This window comes from Chanodichthys erythropterus, chromosome 5 (genome assembly GCF_024489055.1).
Source record: "Chanodichthys erythropterus isolate Z2021 chromosome 5, ASM2448905v1, whole genome shotgun sequence".
Classification (NCBI taxonomy): Eukaryota; Metazoa; Chordata; class Actinopteri; order Cypriniformes; family Xenocyprididae; genus Chanodichthys; species Chanodichthys erythropterus.
The window spans coordinates 3,651,410-3,672,856 of NC_090225.1; the positions used below are offsets into that span (position 1 = coordinate 3,651,410).

The 21,447-nt window shown below is 40.9% G+C and overlaps 1 protein-coding gene across 1 annotated transcript in view; it reads right to left on the reverse strand.

Annotated features, from left to right (window-relative positions):
- The window catches only part of LOC137020465 (kinase non-catalytic C-lobe domain-containing protein 1), a 48,755-nt gene extending 39,187 nt beyond the window's left edge, over window positions 1–9,568 (reverse strand). The window contains exons 1-3 of the mRNA XM_067386072.1: window positions 9,192–9,568; window positions 5,941–6,139; window positions 2,139–2,197 (exon numbers count right to left, since the gene is read on the reverse strand). Coding sequence (XP_067242173.1) covers window positions 2,139–2,197; window positions 5,941–6,139; window positions 9,192–9,299 — 366 coding nt within the window. The 5' untranslated portion in view covers window positions 9,300–9,568. The remainder of the gene's footprint in view (window positions 1–2,138; window positions 2,198–5,940; window positions 6,140–9,191) is intronic.
- Between the last annotated feature and the right edge of the window lie 11,879 nt (window positions 9,569–21,447).

Consider the following 21,447-nt stretch of genomic DNA (forward strand, 5'->3'; position numbering starts at 1 on the left):
ACCCGTAAAATAAAGTATAAAATAAAATTAGCAAAAGTATTAAAATTATGTTATGAAAATGCAAAAAAAGCAACAAAATAAATAAATAGATAAATAAAACTTGCCTCCATCTGAGAAAAATGAAGTTTATATAAAGTATAAAATTAAAATTGCAAAATTATTAAAATTATGTTATGAACATGCAAAAAAACAACAAAAAAACTTGCTTCCATCTGAAAAAAATGAAGTGTAAAATTAAAATTACAAAATTATTATGATTAAATTATGAATCTGCAAAAACATTATTGTAATGCCATGAAAATGCAAAAAAAAAAAAAAAAAAAGTATAAATGAAGTATAAAAATGAAGTCTACAATTAAAATTACAAAATATTAATAAAATTGTTAGAAATGTGCAAAAAAAAAATGTGGCCACCATCTGGGAAAAAAAAAACATGAATGAATGAAGTATGAAATTATTGTAACACAATTATTAAAAGTATGTTATGAAGCTACAATAATATTATTAAAATTATGTTATGAACATGCAAAAGATATTAAAATTATGTCATGAACATGATTCACCTCCATCTAAAAAGTATATGAAATATAAAAATGAAGTATAACATTATTATTACACAATTATTAAAATTATGTTATGAACTTGCAAGAATATTATTAAAATTATTGTATGAATAAAATCTAAGATAACATCAGCGAATTATGGAGCGCCACAAGGATCTGTGTTAGGACCTCTGTTGTTTTCGATATATACGCTGTCACTATGAAATATAAAATGACAAAATTATGAAAATTATGTTAGGAACATGTAAAAAAAAAATTAAAATAATGTTTCAGTTTTTACAATAAGAGCTCCATTCGGACTATATTTTCTTCTCATTTGGTCAGAAGCATCGACTCTGAAGTAGCTGATGTCCAACAAACCTGATGGCTCATTGTTCAGCCTCAAAACATGAAAGAGCCTTTCCATGAAAAGATGATCAGAAATGCTGCAAACAACAGAATCTCAAACAGATAAGACTCATCAAAAAGAATCTCGTAGAGAATATCATGATTATACCTGATGCCAACATGCATCCGATCACCAGTATTTCAGAAAATATGATTAAGGTGTGTTTAAAATAAAAGGTTGTTCATTCCCAGCTGAAAAGAGCATTACATAAGGTGTTTTCATTTCAGAAATGCAAACCGCCTACAGCAATTCTGGCTTGTGGTTTTTATACTTCTGATGTTCAGGACAGTAAAGCCTTATGGATTATATATATTCAGATATCAGAAGCTAGTAGGTTGTTTGCATATGGTATTATGGCAAGTCTTCGTGTTACTGTGCGTAATAAGCTGGAAGTTCAGGTTTTGGCTCACGAACCACAGTCTCCAGGGATCATGAATCATACGTGTGATGTGACACTCAATCCAGATATATTTTATGATCTATAATATTCTCTAAACATTTTTTCTGAAGTTTATCTAAGTGGCAACACAAAATGTGCAACTTGATGTACATATTTAACATGGTTGATACAAACAAAACTACCATGGAGCAAAGAAATATTACAATATCTTGCATGGTATTTTACATTTACATTAATGCATTTGGCAGATGCTTTTATCCAAAGTGACATGTATGCATTCAAGGTATGCATTCCCTGGGAATCAAATCCACAACCTTATCAGCGTTGCTGATCTACTGCTGAAAATACAGGAATGGCATTTATATGGAACTCCAATGAAATACCATGGTATTACTCTGGTATATGTATATGAGGTATTTTTGTACAATAGAATATGTATTTAGTTTTTATTTTATTTATTAGTTTAAGAAATAAAACAAAGGATATTTTTTATCTGTAGGCCAAGGACAGAAATTTACCCTAAAACCAAGTATAAAATAAAAATGATTAAAATTATGTTAATGACTATGGGGGAAAAAAAAAACATTATTAAAATTATGTTATGAACAAGCAAAAAATATATTCTTAAAATTATTATATGATCATGCAAAAAAAAAAAAATAAATAAATACTGGCCTCCATCTGGGAAAAAATAATGTTCAATGCAATTTTTTTTTTATGTGCCCCTGTGTTGGTCAGCATTTTAATACTCATAACAAGCTCAAGCAGTTCCAGGATTCATCCTCACCTCAAACGTGCTTCCGGTCTTATCCAACTCTGGAGGAACGAAACAGCCTTCAGGATCATCTGAGAAAAGGCACATGACAGAAGAAAAATCAAACTACATTTTTACACTTCAAATGCGGGTGGTGCTTTTCCATGCAATAGCCACATGTAAAAAACTGGGAGCTAAAAACACCAAGGTTATGGTTTCAATCCAACACACAAGCTGCTGCAACCTTGAATATTAAATGCAACTTCTATATTCAGTAGCTAAACATGATGCACATTCGTAATCACTTAAAGTGCCCCTATTCTGCTATTTTAAAGGCTCCTAATTTTGTTATGGAGTCTCCTACAATACATGCTTCAAAAACGGTTTGATCAAGGATTTGGTCTCTCTAAACCAGGGCTGGATTTATGCATTATGCAATAACAAAATTTTACATTTCAGACAGAAACCATATTTCCATCTCCATATTTTGTATTTTTTTTCCCCATAAATCATTACTACTGGTCACCCTTTACGTCTGTCTGTTGGTTTTGCAAATATTTAACCTGCTGCACACATTTTTGAGCATCTCTGCTTGTTTGCAATGCAATGGTTAATTAAGAACTGGTTGTTTGAATAAATATTTTATTTTCTCAAGAAATACTATATATTTAAAGGCTACTGTATTTGATAAGCGGAGAAGGATGTCTTAGTTTAGCATTTGTCGTCCAGTCATAGTCAATACTGTCTTAACTAGCATTATATAACATGAGATTTTAGCCAAATGACAGAAAAAACTGAACGCCCACATAGCTACAATAAACTTTATAACCTATAAGTTGATGCAAATGTAATGTGATACTCACATACTGCCTTAGATGAAGCCATTCTAATGACAGACAAAACACAAACATTATCAAAAACTTCATAACTCCATTTGTTGGGGGGCCCAAAAAATTATTTTGTCACAATATGAGGTAAGTAAATCCAGCCCTGCTCTAAACCCCTCCTTTCCGAGAGCCTCCTCTGCTCTGATTGGTTAGACGGCCCAGTCTGTTGTGATTGGTGGGAAACCAAATGCTTATTTGCATATCTGAATTTCAGCTCTTCCGCCGTATTTAATTCACAGTGATACGATGGTGTCGGTTTTATCGTATCAATCTCATCAAAGTGGATTTGCTTTGGCAGCAGAAAACAGCGTCTTCTCGACATGAACAACACAAACCAATATTTTTATATTTATAAATATGTAAAAAAAAATCTGGACAAAAAATGAACATGGAATACAAAATTATTAAAACTATGTAATGAACCTGCAAGAATATTATTAAAACAATGATATAAACAAATCTAAGATAACATCAGTGAATTCTGTGTTCGGCCCTCTGTTGTTTTCAATATATACGCAGCAAACATTGATTCTGACCGTCCAGTCTCAGCTACCACTACAGTGTTTGAGGGCGGGGCAAAGGAGACACTGTTCGCTGGCAGCCAATGGGGAGCATTATGCAAATTTGTTATAAACCTACATAGGTTTATGCAGGAAGTAAGACTGGAATCACTGACGACTCATTTCAGGCAGTTCAGAATCACTTCTTTCTTATAACTACATTTATCTGCATCTGATCTTTGAAACTTTGCAGATCTGTATTACACACCACATGAAAGTTCATATCTAAAAAAGCATAATAGGGGCACTTTAAAGTAACAGCACACTCTCCTCAAAAATGATTTAAGGAATTATTTGTTTGCAGCACAAATCCTGCATGACGCCACACACTTAGTGTTAGGTGATTGATCTGATATATATATATATATATATATATATATATTATTCTCTTAACCAATAAAACAATCTCAAAAAGAGAATATCTATGGGTTGAAATGGGATAAACCCACAGTATGAAAGCTCCGGCTGTGATGTGTAATTATATAGTGGCTTTTTCTCTGTGAATAAGTGTGTAAGTCCACAGAGGAGCTTCTGCGGCAGCGTCTCGCTGTCTAACTAGGGCACGGGCAGAAGAGACACTCTCCTCCAGACACTTCTGCAGAGTTTGGATCCGTTAAATAGGTCAGGCTTTCTCCTCCTGAATATGTCAGATCCTCCAGAAACTACACGAGCAGAGGAACGCACCAGTATATTTAGAAAGTATACGTTGTGGCCTTTGAGAATGACATTCAGTGTGTATGAAATGGGCAGCTGCTAACAGGACTCGAGGATAAAACCATTGGTAGTTTTTATGTAGTTCTCATTTGAATCTTCTCCTCCAGTATCCCGAGACCTGATGTTACAGGTATTACGGGATGGCATATTTGTGACGGGTTATTTTACATTATAACAGAAAACACCATAATGTACTGATAAATAACAAAAATAAGAAGAAACAAAACTATAATCATATGTGATCTTTCACACAGGGCATGTCATTTTACTGTTTTTCACAGTAAATTATATGGTGACTCTTTTACTTGCAAAAAACATAAATTTGACAGTATTTCTGTAGAGAATGCACACAGCATTTTACAGTAAAATTACAGTTAACACTTTACTCCAAGGTCACATTAGTTAATGCATTAATTAACAAACTAGCAATAAGCAGTACATTTGTTTGCAGGGACTTCTTGGAATGTCCTTTGCTGCTTTTCACAATAAATTATATGGTAATTCATAGTTTTTACTTGCCAAAACCATACAATTGACAGTATTTTACAGTAAAAGTACAGATACTGTTTTTCACAGTAAATTATATGGTGACTCTTTTACTTGCAAAAAACATAAATTTGACAGTATTTCTGTAGAGAATGCACACAGTATTTTACAGTAAAATTACAGTTAACACTTTACTCCAAGGTCACATTAGTTAATGCATTAATTAACAAACTAGCAATAAGCAGTACATTTGTTTGCAGGGACTTCTTGGAATGTCCTTTGCTGCTTTTCACAATAAATTATATGGTAATTCATAGTTTTTACTTGCCAAAACCATACAATTGACAGTATTTTACAGTAAAAGTACAGATACTGTTTTTCACAGTAAATTATATGGTAAGTCTTTTACTTGCAAAAACCATACATTTGATGGTATTTTACAGTAAAATTACAGTTAACACTTTATTCTAAGTTCCCATTAGTTAATGCATTAATTAACAATAAATACCAATGAGCACTACATTTGTTTGCAGGAACTTCTGGGAATGTCCTTTTACTCTTTTTCACAGTAAATTATATAGTAATTTATAGTTTTACCTCACCAAAACAATACATTTGACAGTATTTTACAGTAAAATTAAAGGTATCACTTTCCAATAAGGTCCCATTAGTAGTTAAATAATATGAACCTTATTGTAAAATATTAACAAATTTCATATAATGCTATGTTAAACCATTTACAAGTTTACACAATGTATGTTAAAGTAAGAATTTAACAGCATTTTTACATTTACAGTCATTTTTTTACACTTTACCAGTTTTATCTTAACATGATCCTGACTATCAGTTAATTTCCAAATGTTTATCTCAGAGGTTATAGACTATAGTCACAAAATGCACATTAATAATGCTTTACTGCAGAGATTGCACATTCGTGGGAGGGTGTTGTATGTTAATAATTATGCAAATGAATGCCCCCATTATCCGACTGCACAATAGCACTGAAACACACCAACACATGAAATAAATCACACTCTCCCAGCTTTATAAAGACAGAGCGCTCTCACTTTCAAAAGAGCACGTCTGTCAAAACCATCCATTTGTAGAGACGCACATTAAAAACAGTATTTCAAGAAAGCCAGACAAACACTGTGAGTGTTAGTTTGACTCATGAAGCTGATGACTCACCGTTGAGCTGTTCCATGAAACACACGTTGCCGTGAGCGTTGAAGGCCAGCGTGTCGGGCGTTACGCAGAGGGTGTGAAAGAGCGGAGAGAGGGCGATGCTCTGTAGAGAACGCACACACTCCACACACACCGCCCACAACTCCTGCTCCGACAGCCCGCTGTCCCTCAGACACAGAATATCAGCCAGAGAAACATTCTCCTGAGGACGGAGAGGAAATATTGCGGGATTAATCGCACGGATGATGCATCATATAGATATACGTGCAGTGCACTGGGGTTCAAAAGTGTTTTTCCAAATGCATCATTACAAATGATATTACCAGCACAACAGTAAAAGTCAAACACACATGCATGCAAATACATAAACACACACTCACATACATACACTACTAAGTTTGGAATAATTAATACGTTTTAATATTTTTGAAGTATTTTCTGCTTACCAAGGCTGCATTTATGTAATAAAAAATACAGTAAAAATTGTGAAATATTATTAAAATTTAAAATAGCTATACTAAATGTGAATATATAGTTAAGTGCAATTTATTCCTGTGATCAAAGCTGAATTTTCAGCATCATTACTCCAGTCTTCAGTGTCACATGATCCTACAGAAATCATTATAATATGATGATTTGCAGCTCAAGAAACATTTCTGATTATTATCAATGTTGAAAACAGTCGTGCTGCTTCTGATTTTTGTGGAATAAATTCATAGGAATAAATGACATATATTCACATAGAAAACAGTTATTTTAAATTCTAATGATATTACTGTTTTTATAATACTTTTTATCAAATAAATGCAGCCTTGTTGAGCAGAAGAGACTTCTAAAAGAAAAATCTTAATTATCCCAAACTTTTGACCGGTAGTGTAAATACACACACACACACACACACACACACACACACACACACACACACACATACAGTACAAAACTCCAAGGTCTCCATAGTGACCCATTCATTCCAATGGAATATTCTGCAGATTACAAAAGACAGATTGTAAAACTCTCTACTAAGTTCCGCTATGATGTCACTATATCATTCCTAACTGCACTTCCATGGGGAATGTGTGTTTGGCAGATGTGTGAAGGACAGCTGTGTGTTACTGTGTGTTTTCCTCTCCATTGAAGATAACGTCAGTGCTGTTTGCCTCACTCTCATGATGTCAGGACATTATTATGCAGTTGCTAATTTGTTTCGCAAACAAAACTACATACATGCATTTTTGTGTTCTGTCCTTCATAAGGAAATAATCAAACATGACTATATAACAAGGCGTGCTTTCAACAGATGGGAGTCTTAAGTAGACTTCTGGGTCGCTGCATGATCTGCGTCATAAATGGCGGGATCCAAAAACAAGCCCATCTAAGTGATGATGTCATAGTCTGTAAAGAGAGCCTTCAGATGGCTTAACAAATGTCTTTTGTGCCTCTTTTAATATCAGCACCATGGAAAAGGCACATTTGGATTTTCCACTGAACTTTGCAGTGAACATCTCAAATATCCTAAGACAAACTGGGGTTTGTAGAACTCTTTACAAAAAAAAGTTTAAGATTAAAAAAAATAAATCATCAAAAATTGTATTTTAAACAAATAAATAAACAAACAGTTTAAAATAAACAAACAAATAAATAATTTATATATTTTATAAAATAAATAAATAGAGTACTAAACAGTACTATAATGAGTAGGAAAAAACACAACTTAATATAAATTAAATATTTTTCAAATAATATTTTAAGACATTTATAATATTCTTTTTTTACACTAGAAAATAACTTTTAAAAAAACTAAAAATTACTCGGTAAAATACCGTTTTCCTTTGAAACAGTAATATAATGTAAAAACAATGCATTCTAGGTAATATAATTAGTAATATTATTAGGTTATAGGATACCTATAACATAAAGAAATGACAAAATATTACCCAGAGTGCATTGTTTTTACAATATATTACTTCTTTATATTACAATGCATCCTGGGTAATATTATTTGCTGTTTTCGATAAAGTAGCCTAGAGGCCTCTTTTCTTAAAATGACAAATATTACCTAGAATGCATTGTTTTTATGATATATTGCTGTTTCAATGGAAAACTGTATTTTACTGTGTAAATTAGTTTTTTTACAGTCAATTTTTAGAGTGTTTAGATGCCTTTAAGTCATTATCATTGCATTGTATTCACATTACAGTGACACAGAAAATAACTCAAAGCAGTTTTAACTGTAATAATGCAATATTCATATTTTTATGCTGCTACTTAGGCTCCCAGTGTGCATTGCGAAATAAATAAAATATACGGTTACATTGTTTTAGCTGCTTTTTGCATTTTTCATGCGTCACTTTTAGTTACATGCTCACAAACACAAACCTGATGGGATGAAGCTAATGTATGTGTGACACAACAGACTAACACAACATACCACGTGACTAAAGAAACTCTCCGAGAAAAACATGTTTATTCATCAATAAAGAAGAAAGCTAATCACTAGATCTGAATTTATGGGGCATAAAGTTGCCATCTCATGCAGCTGTAAGGGCCCGAGCCTGTAAATAGACAATCTCCCCTGAGAACAGAGAAGGGAAACAGACTTTCTCATCAACCTCCCTACAATCCACACACACACACACACACACACACACACACACTGGCCCAGATACGCTTGTCCCTGAACCTCTGGAAGTTCACAACACTCGTACAAAGAAAAGTCTGCAGTCTCTTTTGCTACAAAAGCATTAAACAAACTCTGAACAGCTGCAATTACAACACAGTTACATCTTAAGTGTGTTTATAAGCGGGTCGTGAGAATTAAAGCGAGGATCTTCAGTGCGATCTCTCTGCTTACATTCTCAATGTTTGTTCTCAGGAGGAGTTGAAATATTCACTATTATTTCTCATATATTCCAAATAACTACTGCATCATGTTTTAACCCAGTTAACCGGTGGTACTATAGTATAGTGATGGTCAGATGGAAATACCATAATACTGAAAGACTATAATATTCATTTACCATGGCATTTACATGGTACCATGTTCAAGTTCAAAAAAGAGACATGGTATTACATGCAGGCATATACAGTCATAATATTTGAAAATATAAAATAGCCTATACCTATATAAAAATATATTATTGATATATGTGTATCTGTGTATATTGCATTGATATAAGCTCTAGGCTATTATAAAAAATAATTACAGTGTTAATCATCAGGAGATTGTCAGCCACCTGTCAATCCATCAATCTCACCTCGTCCTCTAGCAGCGGAGGAAGACGCTCAACTTCCCGGCGCCTCTTCTCCTCTTCCTCGCCCTCTTCCTCATCCAGGCAAACCGCAGCAGAGCCGAATGTTCCCATGGTGCTTCTGGATCCTGATGGATTCTAGATCAGCTGGAGCTTCTGATTCTCTCTCGGTCTCCTAGTAACGCTCATTCCACTCTACGGCGACGTCACAGATCGCGAGTTTTCCGAACATTCTTCTGCACTGCGGAGAAAGAGCGCGGATTCCATCAGATCAATAAAGCGCAAGTGTTTCTTCTGCTGATCCGCCGCTGGTCGATAACCGATGGCAACAGGGGAGTTTACTAACTATGCTGTCATGGTAACGACACGCGCGTGCACGCGACTACTACATCAGCCGCTAGCGTCCGAAATCTGAAGCACCGCGCGTGCGCAGAGAGACGCGCTCCACCTTCGATCAGCTGCGCGCAGACGCTACATTATTTTTATTTACTGGTCATCATGACTCGCATCTGTGTCAGTTGACGTTTTCCCATAAAACACCAGCAACATTTAGTTTCTGAAAGGTCTTTTACGCCGCTTGCGTCTGTCAGATCCTCTCTGTATTGTCACATTAATATCGGGGCAAGTTGTCACATGGCCAATTTTATGTGTCATTTTTAATCTTACCTTTTACATCAACTGTTTAGCTTCATAGGTACAGTTTAATTTAGCCAAAAAGCTATAAAATAGCCTATAATACATTTACATACGTAAATACTACTAGCATATTTGATATTTTCTCAGTATAGAAAAACACAGACTCACAATTTGACAATTTAGTTCTAAAGTAAAATGTTGTCCAAACATTACATTTGTATTGGATTTAAATGAAAATGCTCTTTCATTATCATTTGCATTAACTTAACATTCTAAAAGGTTCATTGGGGTTCTATATAGAACTCTACGGTTCTTTACTCAACTCCAAAGAACTCTTTGTGCCAAAAAGGTTCTATATAAGGAGATTTGTGAGGAAACTGTGATGGATTTTTTTTTTACCGTAATTATTTGAAATTTAATCTTTGTAACATTTCAAATGTCTTTACTGTCACTTTTTAAAAAAAAAAATCAATTTAATGTAACCTTGCTGGATGAAAGTATTATTATTATTATTATTTTATTTATTTATTTATTTATTACTTTTGAAGTGTATCATAGTTTCCACAAAAATCAAAAGCAGCACAACTGTTTTCAACATTGATAATAATCATAAATGTTTCTTGAGCAGCAAATCATCATATTAGAATGATTTCTGAAGGATCATGTGACACTGAAGACTGGAGTAATGATGCTGAAAATTTACATCTTACAATATATTCACATAGAAAACAGCTGTTTTAAATTGTAATAACATCACACAATTTTTACTCTATTTTTGATCAAATACATGCAGCCTTGGTGAGCAAAACTCTGAATTATTCTAAACGTTTGACCAGCAGTGTATCCACACAAACTGAGCATACACACAGTGTCTCTTACAGAGGTGATGTAGCACTCATTTAGACAGCGACTCACTGTGACAGAGCACTTTTCTCTCTCTCGTGGCCATCTGGGTGTTTTGGTTTCACAGATTCATCTGCCCCAGAGCTTCGTGGCAGCAGCAGATGTGTCCAGCTCCGACAGGTCAAGCCTGCAAAGACACGCGTGAACATTCTCTGACTCGCCCAGAGGCTGAAGATGAGTGTTAACAAATAGCGAAAATGCTGACCTGCATCTGGCCTTCAGATTAACACAACAAGAGAGGAGACAGTTTGGAATAGTATATCCGAGTGAAACTGCTTCTGGAACAAGAACAAATGTAGGGCGGGGCTTGATTTTGTCAGTGTGGAATTGATTGGATGGTTGTGGTTTGCTATTGGTGGATCTCATGTGAGTGACAGGTTGCCCCGCCCTCGTCATCAGAGAAGAGAATATATGTCGAAATGACTGAAAGCTTATTTTTTGAGATATCAACCTGAAATTTGGAACACAACTTGTTCAGATTTTTGGCTTTGATTTCCTTGCAGTTTTAGAGTAAAACTTGTTTTGTAATATATATATATATATATATATATATATATATATATATATATATATATATATATATATATATATATATATATATATATATATATATATATATATATATATATATATTATTTTATATTATATTTTATATAAATTATAATATTTTTACATTTTACATTTTCATAAACTTAAACTTCTATAACTTTTTTTCTGTTTCACTTACATACGTTATTTACTTACTTCTACAATAATCTGCCAAATTTCATCTTTAAAACAAGACCAGCCTTATGTCTATACTCCAAAGTATTCTTAAATTACAACCATTTAAGTTTGGATAGTGCATTTTCTTGTCTAAAAAAAAGTGGGGATGACAGTTAACAGGTTAAATCTAGCAGCAATTAACACACAAACCTGACAATCAACTGATGCTCCTATGTAAAAATATGAGCTCTCAGTATCAACAACAACAAAAAACAACAGCATAAACAAAGGAAGAAAACTAATTCAAACAAGTCATGCTGAGAACTGATAATCAGCATCTTTGGTAATTGACCCTTCGCAGGTAGTTTGATTGACAGGCAATCTAACCAATCATAGCGCCGAATATCTGCTGTTAAAATCCGACAAAGCAGTCAAGCCTAATAGATTAACGCCGGTGGACTTGAACTTGAAAAATGGTGCGTACTGACATCTTTCTGCGGTTGAAACAACATTCCTTCTGATGTTCATTCATGTTTATTTGATGCTATAAATGAAATAATAAGAAGAGATGATCGGTTCACGAGCCGCTTGAGCTGAGGCGCTACAGCGATGTCACGACACATTAAAGAGACACAAAATGGTATTTATTGTTTAAATTTCATAAAAAATTACAAAAGTTGACATTTGAGACTTTGTTTCATATCAGAAATAACCTGCTCTGTCTTGTCTGTCAATGCATTGTCAGTGTCAGCCTTTTTTTCACTGTGTGAGAACATGATATGTGGTTTAAGAGCGGCACAGCTTGTCGGACATAGCAACAGTAACTAAAGGGGGCTGGCGATTATGACATCTTCGGGAATCGATGCGTTTGTGTAAGAAAAATATCCATATTTAAAACTTTATAAAGTAAAATAACAGGCTTCCAGCTCAACAGCCATACACATTCAACTTGCGTCTATAAAGCGTTAACTTCCAAGACGTAGTACGCAATGACATGATGTACTACGCGTTATAACGTACTCGGTTACTAACGTAACCTCGGTTCCCTGAGATACGGAACGAGTACTGCGTATGGGGAAAGGTCTCCCTTTTTCCCCGCTGCTGAAGCCTTTTTCAATAACGCAGTGTAACTGCACCGTCATTGGTTCACTCATAGACAAGTTGTTGAACCAATGGCGGCGCGGCATAGCTGCGCGGCCTATGGCGACAAAGCGCGCGAATATTCCCGCCGAAATGGGCGGGGTATAGGGCTATATAAGCAGGCGTTTCGCCATAGGATTTCAGTGTCAATCGACTGAAGCGACGACCCTGAGCCGCAGCCTCGTGGCACGGCAAGTGACGCAGTACTCGTTCCGTATCTCAGGGAACCGAGGTTACGTTAGTAACCGAGTACGTTCCCTTTCGATACTTCACTCGTACTGCGTATGGGGAACAATTCAACCACGCCGTGCCACGGCTGGGAACGATATAGCTTGCATTTGGCCACCCAGAGGGGGGCAAAAAGGACAAGCGGAGGCAAAGCCTAACCGAACCCATGGTTACACTGAAGGAAGATACTTCCTATGGTGGCGTGAAGCGGGACCTGTTGGAAGCCGCTAATCACACCGACAGGACCCGAGCTTGTAAGGTCGGGACATCGAGGTGATAGAACCTGACAAAAGTGGACGGCGAAGACCAGCCGGCCGCCTCACAGATGTCTTGGATGGAAACTCCGTTGGACCAAGCCCACGAGGAAGCCATTCCTCTAGTGGAGTGGGCCCTGACTCCTATGGGGCAATTAGTGCCCAGTGAGGAGTAGCACAGGTTAATAGCATCCACTATCCAACGGGAAATGCGTTGTTTCGAGACCGGAGACCCTTTGGTGCGGCCGCCAAAACAAACAAAGAGCTGATCCGACAGTCTGAAAGACTGTGATCGGTCTATGTAGGTCCTCAATGCCCTGACTGGGCAGAGTAGCTGCAGCTCTGGTTCGTCCGCCGAGGGAGGAAGAGCAGAGAGCGAGATGACCTGAGCTCTAAACGGAGTTGAGAGCACTTTAGGGACGTAGCCATGCCTAGGTTTCAGAACGACCTTAGAGTCACCAGGCCCGAATTCGAGGCATGCAGGGTTCACAGAGAGGGCCTGCAAATCGCCAACACGCTTTACCGATGCTAGTGCTAGTAGCAGAGCGGTTTTTAGTGTTAGGGGCCTGAGGTCGGCTGAACCCATTGGTTCAAATGGGGCTCCTTTCAAGGCCCTGAGGACCAACGAGAGGTCCCAGGAGGGAATAGTGAGAGGGCGAGGAGGATTCAAACGCCTAGCACCTCTCAAAAACGGATCACGAGCCCGTTTCGTCCCACCGATTGGCCAGCAATAGGAGCGTGGAGACGCTGCAATGGCTGCTACGTAAACCTTAAGCGTGGAAGGGAGCGCCCCATTTCCAAGCGTTCTTGGAGGAAAGACAGTATGGAAGATACGTCACTCTCCACAGGGTCTATGTTGCGTGTTGAACACCAATCAACAAAGACTGACCACTTCTGGTCGTAGAGGCGCCTCGTAGATGGGGCTCTAGCCTGAGAAATGGTATTTAGGACGTCCTCGGGGAGGCTAGTCGGCTCCCATCGAGGGACCAGAGGTGCAGAGCCCAGAGCTGCGGCTGTGGGTGCCAGATTGTTCTGTTTGCCTGAGAGAGGAGGTCCCGTCTCAGGGGAATCGGCCACGGGGCTCTTAGAGAGAGCCTGAATAGCTCTGAGGACCAAACCTGGTTCCTCCAGAGCGGGAGCCACCAGAAGGACTCTGTGCTGGTCTTCTCTGATACGCCTGATGACCTGGGGGATCAGTGCGATCGGAGGGAAAGCATAAAGGAGCGTGCTGGGCCATGTGTGGGCCAGAGCATCTACTTCCTTCGAGAAAAATGTTGGGCAATGAGAGTTGTCTTCTGAGGCGAAGAGGTCTACCTCTGCCTTCCCGAAGAACTCCCAGATCGTGAGGACCACTTGGGGTGGAGCATCCACTCGTCGGAGGGGATGTTGCTCCGTGACAACATGTCCGCACCCAGATTGTTCCTGCCAGGAACATGAGTCGCTCTGAGCGACTGAAGCCTCGGAAGAGCCCATTCCAGCAGTCGTTTCGCCAGAGCGCATAAGCGGCTGGACGAAAGACCGCCTTGGTGGTTCAGGTATGACACCACCGTCATACTGTCTGACCGAACTAGAACATGACGTCCCGTCAAGTAAGCCTGAAAGAACTGAAGGGCTTTCATCACTGCTAGCATCTCTAGACAGTTGATGTGTAGATGGCTTTCCTCGTGGCTCCACGAGCCGAAGGCCGGTCTGCCCTCGCACACAGCGCCCCAGCCCAAGTTGGAGGCGTCTGTTGAGAGCACCGTCCTCCGTGAGACCGCCTGTAAGGGGACTCCGCGTTGGAACCATACTGGATCCATCCAAGGTTTCAGGGCTAGAAGACAGGCCCGATTGACCTTGAGACATAGGCGGCCGTGCCGCCATGCGCTGGGAGGAACCCGGAACTTCAACCAGTACTGAAGAGGCCGCATCCGAAGAAGGCCTAGCTGCAGCACCGGGGAGGCGGAAGCCATCAGCCCTAGCAGCCTCTGGAAAAACTTCAGAGGGAGATAGGCTTTGTTCGTGACAGATGCCGTGAGCTGCTGAATTGCCAGGGCGCGCTCTGGCGAGACTACTGCCGTCATACGGACCGAGTCGAAAACTGCTCCCAGAAACGAAATTCGTTGAGTGGGGCATAGCGAGCTCTTGGCTAAGTTGACCCTGAGACCCAGGCATTGTAGATGGCTGAGGAGCACGGATCTGTGGCGTTCCAGCTCGTCTCGCGAACGGGCTAAGATGAGCCAGTCGTCGAGGTAATTCAGAACCCGGATTCCCATCTGTCTCAGAGGGGAAAGCGCCGCGTCCATGCACTTGGTGAAAGTGCGGGGAGCCAGAGACAGCCCGAAGGGCAGGACCGTATATTGGTATGCCACCCCTTCGTATGCGAATCTCAAGAATCGTCTGTGACGGGGGCTATCTGGATGTGAAAATACGCATCCTTCAGGTCCAGCGAGCAGAACCAGTCCTCGGGGCAAATGTGCGCGAGGATCTGCTTCAGCGTCAGCATTTTGAACTTCCGTCTCATGAGGGAGTGATTCAAAAGCCTGAGGTCTAGGATGGGTCTGAGACCGCCATCCTTTTTTGGGGACCAGAAAGTAGCGGCTGTAAAAGCCTGTCTCGCTCTCTGACGGAGGAACCATTTCCACAGCTCCTTTTTCCAGCAACGACATGACTTCGGCCCGGAGGACATGAGCGTCGTCCGGATTGACCGATGTTTGAAGCACCCCGGCGAAGCGGGGGCCGTCGTGCAAACTGGAGCGAGTAGCCCTGGTTTACGATCCCCATGACCCATTCTGACACATCGGGGATGGCCTGCCAGGCCTCGGCCCGAGTGGCTAGGGGTTGAATAATGTTGGGTGACAGACCGCCGTTGAGAGGGTCGTACACCGCGAGGGGTGGAAGAGGAAATTTGCTCTTTTTGTGATGAGGTAAAAATTTGTCCGCCGTGAAAACGGCGTTTGGAGTGGGCGCAACAGGTGTGGGCCCAGCTGTCACTTGGAGTATGTTTCCCACGCCCGGAAATAAACGAGGCGGAGGAGGGGAAATTACCCGTGGGAGCTTTTGGGGTGGTCCGGTCGTAACGGGACGGTCCCCCATCCTCTTCCTGTCCGACGAATCAGGACGACTTCGGAGGCACCGGGTCCAGCACAATCCTGGGCCGGGGTCCCTGGCGCCTCGGGAAGGGAGGGCGCTTCGCAGGGCGCGAGCGCTGGCGATGCTCCTGGGCGGCGCTGCCTGTGTTGCAGGTGGGGCTGGTTTGTTCTGCTGAGCCGGCGCAGTCCTGGGGCGGCTAGAACGCAGAAGCGGAGCTGGAGCGCTTAGGCAAGAAATGCCTCATAGCCTGAGACGATTTCTGCGCGGCAGTAAAGCGCTCAGTGAAGCCATCCACTGCAGGCCCGAAGAGACCAGAAGGCGAGACCGGGGCGTCTAAGAAGGCCGTCTTGTCTAGGTCTTTGATCTCCGTTAGGTTGAGCCACAGGTGGCGCTCCAACACGACCAGGCTGGCCATGGAACGACCGATGGCCTGGGCCGTAGCCTTCGTAGCTCGCAGGGCAAGATCCGTGGCGCTGCGGAGATCTTTGAAGGCTGGCGCGTCGATTCCAGACTCATCCAGAGAGCGGAGGAGTTTGGCCTGGAATGCTTGAAATATGGCCATGGTGTGGAGCGCAGAGGCAGCTTGGCCCGCCGAGGTGTAAGCCCGTCCAGCCAGAGTAGAGGTGGTCCGACAGGGCTTGGAAGGAAGGGCCCTCTTCGTCTTCCAACCCACAGCCGCGGGAGGACAGAGGTGAGCAGCCACCGCTTCATCTAGGGGTGGCAAGCGCTCGTATCCCTTCTCCTCGGCGCCGTCGACGGCGGTGAGGGCGGAGCGGTGCGTAGTGTGGAGGCGGGCAGAGTAAGGAGCGCGCCACGACTTCGTCAGCTCTTCGTGGACCTCAGGAAAGAAGGGCGCTGAACGCTGGCGAGGTGCTTGGCGGCGGCCTGGCAGAAACCATTCGTCCAGGCGGCTGCGGGAGACGGCTCCTCTGGAGGGGCCCACTCGAGGTCCAGCTCTTCAACGGCTCTAGACAGGATGCGGAAGAGCTCGGCATCCATGCCCTGGCCATGCTCGATGGGTTCCAAGGGAGGCGGTGGAGCGGGGTCTTCCGGCTCGCCAGCCCATCCTTCCGCTTCGGAAGCCGCAAGAGACATGGAGTCGTCTTGTTCGTCGTCTGTTCCCCGAATGAGACGAGGTCACTCGCTTCTGCGGAGGGACGCTGCTCAGGGCGAGAGAACAGAACTGGAGAGAGTTCCCTGGGAGGAGAGGGCGAGGCACGCGAGGGGCTGGGCCGGCGTGAGCTCGCTCAACTCCTGGCGCTGAGTCGCTCTACCCCGCTGTCTTTTCCTCGCCGGACCGCGGGAGGAAGGAGACGGGAGGGCGCGAGCGGCGAGATCGCCCTCAGTGAAGAAGGCGACCCGCGAGCGCAGGGAAGCGAGACTCATACACTCGCAGTGCGGGCATGAGTCTCCAGCGAGCGCGCCGTCTGCGTGGGGCTTGCCCAGGCAAGCGACACACTCGCTGTGTCCATCGTCGTCGTGCAGGGGGCCCTGCAAGTACCACATGAGTGGCGGGGCATCGTGAGACGCCGCTGCCGTGAAAACGGCAATTGGGTGGCTCTTTTAGAGCGGCGAGGGCCGCGGAAGCTCTTAAAGCGGTGAAAACCGCTGGAAATCGCTCTTTAGAGCGGCGTTTAACCGCGGATGAAGCTCTCAGGCGGCGCGCCGGATGGCGGCAGGGGACGCACAGGAAGCGGCCGGAAGCGGGAAGCGGGAGGCGGCGGCTCGGCGACGGCGCTAGAAGCTGCAGTCCGCGAGGGCGCCGGCGCTTTCTTCCACCGGCGAGTCCAGGCGAGTCCGCTGCGGGAGCCTCTTCAGACGGCGGCGAGAGCAGAAGGCGGCGAGCTTCTTCGGCTTCAGGCGGAGATCAGCGAAGAGAAGTAGATGTCGTCGCTGAAGGAGAAAACACTGAAATCCTATGGCGAAACGCCTGCTTATATAGCCCTATACCCCGCCCATTTCGGCGGGAATATTCGCGCGCTTTGTCGCCATAGGCCGCGCAGCTATGCCGCGCCGCCATTGGTTCAACAACTTGTCTATGAGTGAACCAATGACGGTGCAGTTACACTGCGTTATTGAAAAAGGCTTCAGCAGCGGGGAAAAAGGGAGACCTTTCCCCATACGCAGTACGAGTGAAGTATCGAAAGGGAACGTAGGATATAGCATAGAGCGGCATGAAATTGTGGCATTGCATCCTCCTATCACTCTCATTATAAAACTTGGTAGAGCTAGGATATTTTTAATATAACTCTGATTGTATTCGTCTGAAAGAAGATAGTCATATACACTTAGGATGGCTTGAGGGTGAGTACATCATGGGGTAATTTTCATTTTTGGGTAAACTATCCCTTTAATGAATCTCCTCCAGATGCTGGTGAAATGAACAACACTTCTTCATACTCTGGGAATGAACGGCCAACAAGTTCAAGCAGAATTTTAGATAATATCCTGCAGATATTAAAGTCGAGGTGCTCAGAGAACAAGCCTGATGAGCTGCTACCGACCCTGTATCATATTCACATTCTCAACGCAGCTCTAGCAGAAATTTCCATCAACAAATAAACACATTTTCGTTCGTCTCCCTTAAGGCGCCTCACAGATTTAGAATGCAAATTGGACGTGAATCCAACTCTCCCAAAATATTCATCCTCGAGACATGAGCCACAGAAATAAACACCTACAAAAAGCATCACCGCATTGAGAAGACGAGCCCACAGAAGCGTGAGCTACAGCGGCATCAGAAGATCATGTGGTTTCTGCTTGCCGAGCCTCCGGTCAGCTAATCTCACGCTGAATTACAGCACTGGACCCGAGCCATCCGAACATAATGCAACAGTAATTCAGCGAGCTGGAGTCATGCCCTCTGCTGATACCGCATTATTGTCTGCTGACCTTCACTACATAAACAGCAGTTACACCATGACAAACACGTTTACCAAGAGCAGATGAACAACATAAGCTACGATTACTGAGAATCTAAAGATGATTTACTGCCGGACCAGTTTAATCAGATGAAACTCTTCTCTGGGTGTTTAAGGATATGTTCAGGGTTCAGTGAAGCAAAGAGGTCACGCTGTTAACAACAGCTAAAAATAACAGGAGTAAAAATAGGTCATTTTTAATATTTTTTTTAATTCTGGTCATTGAAAAAAGGTACTTAAAGGAAAATCAGAAATGTTGAGTAATTTTAGCTTAAGTACTATCATTACTAAAATGGAAATAAAATAAATGAATGATAAATAGAAATATTCTTTTAAAAATATAAAAACATGTAACAAAATGACTAGTATATACATAACAGTGCTGTTATCGTAATCAAAAACTAAAAATATAACTATTCAAAATTGGAAATACAGCTATAAAATACACAGAAATACACAATATACAGAAATAAAATATGAATATAAAATGGAAAAACTTGAACAAGTTAAAGGGAAAATTAGAAATAGTGAGTAATTTTAGTTGATGTACTATAAAATTATAATAAAATTATATTAAAATATAAATTACAAAAGCATGTAACAAAATTACTAAAACAGTGCATTCACAATTGTGTTGTTATTGTTAAAACCTAAAATAAAACTATTAAAATTTGTATTTTTTAAATATTTTTTAAAATAAAATATTAGACAGAAAACTTATAAAGAAAACTGGAAATAAATAAGTTTAGGTTGAAATTGACTAAAACTGAAATAAAAAAAATAAATGAAGGCTAAATACTAGAAATATTAAACAAAAACCATAAAACCATTTCATGAAATGACTAACATTAAAAATACCAGAAATATTAAAATTAGACTGAAAATATAAAAAGTTAATTCAACATATTAACAAATAGAAACAAACAAAATAATACTAAAATAACAGACTCACAATATAGCATGACTTTCTGTGCCTTATTGATTTATAAACTACATTAATATATTTAGGACTCAAATTTCATTAATTATTATTATGTGAATCAAACGGAATGGTGTCATACTTCCACTAGTAGATCTAGTGCTGTCATGTAAACTAGGTTCGTCAAGGCCATTGAATAAATCAGCCACTAGATGGCAGAACATCACTGAGGAGAATCAAACACTGACTCTCCATCTCTTATAAAACACTGAATGTTTTTATGTTCAGATACATTTCCAGTGGTTATGAGAATCTTTCCATATCACATGTATTCACATATTCGATATAATCTGTGTGAGCCATGGGCATTTTACCAGCTTCACCAACTGGACAAGACAAATAATGACTAATCAGCTGCTAATAAACAAAGAAATGAATGAAGTATAATTCATTTGAAGTGGCAATAGCTGATCAGACTACAGATTTCTATATTTTCTCCTAATCAGAATACAGTAGAAAACATTGGAATCTAGATGATTATGTTTCTGTAAATGAAATATGAGTGTTGTTTGTCTGCACAAGCACCTCGAGTAGCAGCACAATGCAGGCAAGACACTTCACTTAAAAGACCATTAATGATTTGTACCCGTATGTGTCTTCATACTTCATCCATCAGCTTTTGCCTTCTGGCTATTATTCTTCATAAATGTAAAGATATTATATAACCATGTTCATTATTGGCATCCTTAGAAACACCAGCAAACACGCAAACACACACACACACACACACACACACACACACACACACACACACACACACACACACACACACACACACACACACACACACACACACACACACACACACACACACACACGTTTGTTTTTGTGAATTGTGGGGACTTTCCATAGACTTCAATGCATTTTACACTGAACAAACTGTACATTCGGTCCCCACAATGTAATATAAACAAAAGCACACACACACACACACACACACACACACACACACACACACACACACACACACACACACACACACACACACACACACACACACACACACGTTTGTTTTTGTGAATTGTGGGGACTTTCCATAGACTTCAATGCATTTTACACTGAACAAACTGTACATTCTATCCCCCTACCCTGCCCCTACCCCTAAACCTAACCCTCACAGGAAACTGTGCAAACTTTTACTTTTTCACAAAAACTCATTCTATATGATTTATAAACCCATTTATATTGTGGGGACCGCTGGCTGGTCCCCACGATGTAGGTGAACTCAGGTTTATATTACATCATGGGGACATTTGGTCCCCACAATGTAATATAAACAAAAGCACACACACACACACACACACACACACACACACACACACACACACACACACACACACAGGTATGTTTTGGTGAATTGTGGGGACATTCCATAGGCATAATGGTTTTTATACCATAAAGCCATATTTTCTCTCCCCCTACAC